General features: G+C 42.7%; 1 protein-coding gene across 1 annotated transcript in view; it reads left to right on the top strand.

Annotated features, from left to right (window-relative positions):
* plxdc2b (plexin domain containing 2b) overlaps positions 1-7,500 on the top strand; it is a 73,439-nt gene that overhangs the window by 31,694 nt on the left and 34,245 nt on the right. The window contains exons 3-4 of the mRNA XM_030780708.1: positions 3,466-3,612; positions 4,859-4,928. Coding sequence (XP_030636568.1) covers positions 3,466-3,612; positions 4,859-4,928 — 217 coding nt within the window. The remainder of the gene's footprint in view (positions 1-3,465; positions 3,613-4,858; positions 4,929-7,500) is intronic.

Below are 7,500 nucleotides of genomic sequence, written 5' to 3'. Positions count from 1 at the left end.
AATGGAGAGAGTGAATTTCGGGAACTGTTTTAGCGCAAAACAGGCGAATGCACACTCGCCAGGTTCATTTCTAACCTTTTCCCTAAGGCACTAATACATATGCAATTTCTCCAGCAGTGGAGAGCAGAGCTATTTGTACCCTGTGCCATCTTCACTCCTGTTCAATTCAGAGACCTCTCGTCCTGATTGTGTTACCGGGTCCATTAGATTGAGTGCGAATGACTCTCGTGTCAGACATATCAGGGGTCTGGCAGACACACACACACACACATACACACACACATACACACACACGCACACACACACACACACACACACACACACACTCATGCACACACATACACACACACGCACACACACAGAGTCATCTTTTTTTCCCGTGCTCCTCCTCAGTCTCTCTCCTCCTGTCACCTCCCTCTTCCTTCACACCTGCTTTCTCCTCTGTTCTCCTCTCATTATGCATAAGTTTGCAACCTCTCCACAGAGAGTGGAAGGAAGGAGTGATCACCCTTTAATCCCTTTGTTATTTGTTTGCTCTGTCTCTTTCTCTGTCCTCCCTCCTTCCTCCCGTTTCTTGGCCCTTTCCCTCTTCCTTGTCTTCCTCCACTTGTCCGTAACTCTCTCTCGGACCGTCCAGCTGAGGCATGGCTTCCAGTCGGCCTGTCTGCTCTGTCTCATTGCCCCAGAGAGGAGAAAGGAAATGGGGGTGAGAACATCCAGCTGGCTCCCTGTCACCTCTCTGGAGCTCTCAGACCTCCAGTGGAAGCTCTGGATACCCAAACAGTCGATGCTATTTAGCTCTGAACTCATTTAGCTTCACTCAGTGTTCCTGCTTAACACGTGTCACACTTAACAGCCTCTAAACATCGTCAAACAGCAAGTGATTCATTGAACTGAGTGTGTGCGTGCGTGTGTGTGAGTGTGTGTGTGTGTTTGTGTGTGTTTGTGTGTGTCTGTTGGGGGGGGGGGTGAGAGAGAGAAAGAGAGAGACGTTGAGAGAGTGTGTAAGAGAGAAAGAGAGGGATTCAGTCTGTGCTGTGGAGTCAGATGATGTAAATAAGTAGGGCGTGGTGTTGATTTACTCATGGTGTGGAGCAATTAATCGCTGTTGTCTCAAACTGTCTGCAGATAATACGGGTTCAAGAGTGCTTTAATCAGACCGCATTGTGGGGTGTTTGTGTGTGTGTGTGTGTGTGTGTGTTGAATGTGACTGTAAATTGTAGTGCCCTTCAGACACCTGCGCAGTTTCTCTGTTCAGAGGGACAAGTGATTATTTTTCTGTTTTAGATGAAAGAGATCTGGAGAAAAGTGCTTAGCTTGTTCTGTTTATTCTCTATATCTGCCAAAGATCTTTATTGAGCTTCTCTCTGTAAATGATACACTCCTCTGTTTTCACACATTTTCCTCTCTTTCACTGACTGAGACAACTAGATCAGAAAGACAAACATCTCTCTCTAGCTCTCTAAAACAGTCCTACCACCCCCCCCCCCCGCGTCTTACACCCTCTCTCTCTCTCTCTCTCTCTCTCTCTCTTAATCTCTCCCCCTCTCTCTGCTCCACAACTGCCTGATATCTTCCTTCACAGGTCTGGAGTCAATTAAATGACCAAACCTTAAGTAGTGTGAAAGAACAGAGTCAGCATGTTAACAGGGGAAACTGTGACTCTTCTCCACTGACTCAAAGTTATTTAAAAAAAAAAAAAAGAAAGAAAGAAAGAAAAGAACCAAAACTATAAAACTAATTTTTTTCAAACAGAGCAGTATATTTTAATAATGGAACCATTTCGTTTTGCCAATATGCACTGAGCATTTTTTTTTTCATCCTCTGACTTATTATAATTTTTTAGAAGATCTTTGAAGCATTATTATAAATATTTTCATAAGCTGAAGGCATTAGCTTTCTTGTTGCAGTCGAATTCTAACACTCTGACATAGATCTTGAACAAGGAACAAAAAAAAAAACCCACTAAAAAGCTGTTTAGCTGTAAAATGTGAAAGCTGCAATGATAAATGGGGTCTTTACGCCAAGAGTTTGTAAATGTTGTGAAACAGGTGAGCGGGTTTTATCATATCCACATGCTTCTTATCTGTACACGAGGAGCTGGTGGGTTGTTTTTGCTCTTTTTTTTTTGTTGTTGTTGTGGCTGTTTTAGTTTTAACAGCTTTTGGGTTTGGCAGGAAGGGAAAATCATTAAAAGTTGAGGAGCTGCTTTTCCATTAACCTGCTAAAGAGCGTGTAATGACAGAAATGAACTTAACCTTATCATTTTGGGATGCTAAATTCACCTCTGAAACAGACGAACTAAGTGGAAGGAATCAACTTTTTTCCGCAGTTTCCCGTTGTAGCAGAATCTCCCACGTTACTCTCAAAAGCTGGGATAAGTGCTGAGAAAAATCTGAAATTTTTGGGATTTTGTATTTTAGCCTGGCTAAAGTACAAACGCAAAGCAGAAAGGCTTTGAGTACAGATGCAGCTGTGTGTTGGGAGTTGATTAGCGATTGTGGAGAGTTTGGTTTGGCTTTGTTAATGGCCTCTGACGAACCCAGAGGGGAAACTTTGGATTTGATTTTACCAAAATGAGAGGAAGCGGTGTTGCGGAAACTCTGTTCTCGCATCTCGGCAAACGGAGCTCATAAAACCGTCGTTAAGGCGAGGGCCAGCTGAGCTGAAGCAGTCTGAATAAATGAATGTATCAGTGGGTGGGTGGAGATTTGTCTGATCAAACTACACACACACACACACACACACACATACATCCTCAGAGTATGATGAATCATTCATGCTTTGTTTTTATTCAATAAACAAACCAGCGTATCTAAAGAAAAGAGGGCTAGAGATGAAGTAAAAATATGGTACTTAAGTACTCAAATACTTTTTTTTTTCTTTCTTTTTTACATTTGGACTTATTAACTTTGAGCAGTACCTGAGGCATTTTTTAAATGAGCAGCTTTTTGGAAATATTGTACATTATAATTTTTTCATTTGGTGGAATTTTTTTCAGAATACGAAAAATGTCATTCGGTCAAGAGTACTATATTGTTTAAAAAAGTGAAAGTATAAAGACCTAAAAAAAGAAAAAAGAACTGTTTGATTAAAGCAATTTTCTAACAGTGTACTGGGTCACTATTTACAATCTAAAGACTGTATATGTGGCATGGAATGACAAGGACAATGAAATGGAGGAGGGGAGCGATGATGTCACCAAACATACATGAGATGGAACTCTGGAGAGTTCTAAAGAACATTAAAAGTATCTTTTTTTTCTGCTGTCATTATGTTCCTAGCTTTATTTATATATGTAAATGAAGCCAACGTTACTTGAATTCAGTGTATTGTTGTCATCTGGACAGGAGATGTATTTTGCGACGTTTTCGATAAATAGCATTATGTCAATGTAATTATTCTAAATGTTTGTGAGCTGCTTTATAGGATTAAATTTAAATTCTGTTATTGTATTTTTTGAAGGAGGACACAGACCACAATTACTATACGTCCAAGACCTATGGTCCCAACGATCCCATGAGCAAAGAATTATGGGTGAACATCGATCAGACGGACAAGGAGAAAGTGAAGATCCACGGGATCCTGTCCAACACACACAGACAGGCCGCGGTAAGGTTGGCAGAGACTCACGCACACATACACACATGCAAAATACACGCACTGATGTGAAAACACACATGTACACAAACTCTTGTGAGCACAAACATAAGTACACAAACCATTTTATGACCACACACACACATACACACACACATATATATACATATGTGAAAATGTTCATATTCAGAGATTTTAGTGGTTAGTTTTTAGTGTTGCATCCTAGCAGCAGATTGAAATTCCCACAAAACATAACACAAGAATGTACTCTCCAAACAAGACACGACCACGGTCGACCACTTCAGTCCAGCTCTGATAGAAAGGCTGATCTGTTCATTTAGTCTGTGCAGTGACTGTTTTCTTTGGTTACCCACAGAGTGAGTATACAGGCTTTTAATACCCCCCCAACACACACACACATGCATACACACGCACACAAAACCCTACCCACACCGCCACTCACTGCATTTCACCATCTCTCTCTCTCTCTCTCTTTCTCTGGCTCTGTTTGTCTATCTGTCTGTCTGCCTGTCTCTCTCTCCCTCTCTGTTCTGCTTCGCCTCAACTTTCTCTGAAGCTATAATGTACTCTAGCCCATCTCTGTCTGTCTGTCTCTGTCTGCCTATCTGCTATTCTCTGTCCCTCTCTCTCTCTCTCTCTCTCTCTCTCTCTCTCTCTCTCTCTCTCTCTCTTTCTCTCACGCACACACACACACACACTTATTTTTTTCACTCAATTTTAAAATATTACTTTGGGAACTTGTTTTTTCACTAAGCAATCTATCAATCATTTTAAAAAGTCTGTTCAGCTTCTGGATACACAAGCTCAATCAACTGGTTTCTCAGCCTACAAGTCAGAAGCAAAAATACATTTACGGAATATAAATTGGGAGAGAAATGAAAATTCATCTTTGTTTTTCCTCTTCATTCGTATATAAACAATAGTGTTTGCTCATCGTCCCTGTTTTAAACATTTGAGCCATCTGTTATAGCTGTCTTCTGCTCTCTCTGTGAATATGAAATGATCCAGTTCACAGGATCGTGTATTTCCACGTTTATGGAGAAATATCAAATCTAAATTATCAAAGGGATATATGGAAGTGGCTACTTTGTATTTGCATATTTGATCTTGTAGATAGTTAGATTTTATGTGTAACAGCCTGTATATACACTCATTAATGGACTGGCTGAACTAAAGTGGACTAAAGTCTTTCTGAGTAACAGGCCTAACTCCTCTTTAATGTTCTGTTTTAACACAGCGGGTGAACCTTTCCTTCGATTTCCCCTTTTATGGGCATTTCCTGCGGGAGATCACCGTGGCAACAGGGGGTAGGTGCTCCACTTAGTAATGTATGGGTGAGTGTGTGTGTGTGTGTGTGTGAGAGAGAGAGAGAGAGATGTCTGTTTCTTGCTGATAAAAGTAAATTAGGCTTCGTCAGAACCTTCTTTAACGGGACAGAGCATGGCCCATTTCTGCTGTGTTCTCCATGTTGGAGATGCATAATTGATTGGTTCCTCTGTGTGCACATGTCTGCATGTGGATATGTGTGTGTGTGTATGTGTATGTGTGTGTGTCAGTGAGAGAGAGAGAGAGAGAGAGAGAGAGAGAGAGAGTATGCATGTATGTATTAGTGTTAGCATGCATACTGTGTAAATGCGGATCCTCAGTTCTCAGCGGATATGAGACGGAGGTGTGTGTGTGTGCGTGTATGTGTGTCTGTATATGTGTGTGTGTGCGTGTATGTGTGTGTGTGTGCGTGTATGTGTGTGTGTATGTGTGTGTGTGTGTGTGTGTGTGTGTGTGTATGTGTGTCTATGTGTGCATGTGTGTGCGTGTATGTGTGTGTGTATGTGTGTATGTGTGTGTCTGTATATGTGTGTGTCTATGTGTGTGTGTGTGTGTGTTGCAAGTGCATTGCCTGTATGTTAAATGGAGATAAGTAACAAATGGTGGTGTAAGTGGTAGTAGTATAACAACTGGCAGAGCTGTAGTGCTAAGCCCGTAGTAAAAGAAAACTTGTGTGACTGTGTTTAGTTTCCGATTGCCAGCATGTAAGATTCAAATGCATGTTTTGTGCTCTAACCAAAATCTTGAAGCTGTTCCAGTTTTCATGAGCTTGCCAAGGTCTGTCACCAACCCTCTCACGGTTCACAAAAACACAACATCGTTTCTCCAACCTAATGCACACACATAGACAGAGAACTGCAATCATCTCCCTCAGAACTGTCCATCATTCCCTTATGCTGCTCACGCATGACATCGTCTGATTTATTTACTCTGGTGTTTTTCCCACGAGGATCGTAATAGAAACACAGGTATACAAAAAGCTCTTTTGGTGAAAAGAGAGGAAGCTTCCAGTGATGTGTGGGTGCCTATGTGTGTGTGTGCGTGTGTGTGTGTGTGTGTGTGTGTGATGAATCGGATTTTACTACATTGAAGAACACATGTTGCATGGAAGGTTTAAGGGGGAAACAATGAGGTCAGTATTACAGTCACCATGATACTTTATCCCTTTTCAGAGAGAAAAAAAGCTTTTTTTCAATGAGAGAGAGAGAGAGAGAGAGAGAGAGAAAGGGATAGAGAAAAAGGGAGAGAGAGTAAGACCATTCCTCAGTTGCACCTATCTATCTATCTGTCTGTCTATCTATCTATCTATCTATCTATCTATCTATCTATCTATCTATCTATCTATCTATCTAATTAAATCCATTAATGGTGTCATGAGGACTGAAGTGATGGTGGAAACGCGGACAGTCAGGGACTGTAGTTTTAATGTGGTGGTACTGTTTGTAATGGGAGTGTCTTCTCTGACAAATGCTGAGTCCACAATTGGATAATCTGAATTAGTGTGTGAAATGGGAGTGTTGCTGAAACAGAGTGTGGGTTATGGAAATGGTTCTTTAAAATGAGAATGCTGCAGAAACAGGTACTGAGTCCAGGTTGGTAAACTGTGTTTTTAGGAATTTTGCTGAGGTTGCAGGTAGTAAATCCAATCTGACCTTAAAAATGGAAATGAAAAGATTTACCCAGTATAGAGAGAGAGAGAGCGAGAGAGAGGAGGACAGAGGGAGAGAGAGAGAGGAGGACAGAGGGAGAGAGAGAGAGAGAGAGAGAGGAGGACAGAGGGAGAGAGAGAGAGGAGGACAGAGGGAGAGAGAGAGAGGAGGGTAGGGGGACAGAGGGAGAGAGAGAGAGAGAGAGAGAGAGAGAGAGGAAGGTAGGGGGACAGAGGGAGAGAGAGAGAGAAGAGGACAGGGGAACAGAGAGAGAGAGAGAGAGAGAGAGAGAGGAGGGTAGGGGGATAGAGGGGGAGAGAGAGAGAGAGAGGAGGGTAGGGGGACAGAGGGAGAGAGAGAGAGAGAGAGAGCATGTGTAAAGGAGAGAGAGAGAGGAGGGTAGGGGGACAGAGGGAGAGAGAGAGAGAGAGAGGAGGGTAGGGGGACAGAGGGAGAGAGAGAGAGACAGAGGGAGAGAGAGAGAGAGAGAGAGGAGGGTAGGGGGACAGAGGGAGAGAGAGAGAGAGAGAGAGAGCATGTGTAAAGGAGAGAGAGAGAGAGGATGGTAGGGGGACAGAGGGGGAGAGAGAGAGAGAGAGAGAGAGAGAGAGAGAGAGAGAGGGAGAGAGAGAGAGAGAGAGAGAGCATGTGTAAAGGAGAGAGATAGTGCAGGGTATAGTGGACCCCCAAGTTTCTCCTGCTTATTCCCAGTAGGGTTCTCCCATACGTGAGTGTCCCACACTGAGATAAATCAACTCCTCCACCCACCACACAGACACACACACACACAGACACACACTCACACACACACACATACACACGCATGCACACACACACGCGCACACACACACACACACACACACACGTACACACAGATGCAGTGGAGTGAAGAAGGTATTTTACC

This window comes from Chanos chanos, chromosome 7 (assembly GCF_902362185.1).
Source record: "Chanos chanos chromosome 7, fChaCha1.1, whole genome shotgun sequence".
In the NCBI taxonomy this organism is placed as follows: domain Eukaryota; kingdom Metazoa; phylum Chordata; class Actinopteri; order Gonorynchiformes; family Chanidae; genus Chanos; species Chanos chanos.
The sequence above is the reverse complement of the archived record's forward strand: the minus strand, read 5'-3'. Positions and strand labels throughout refer to the sequence as shown.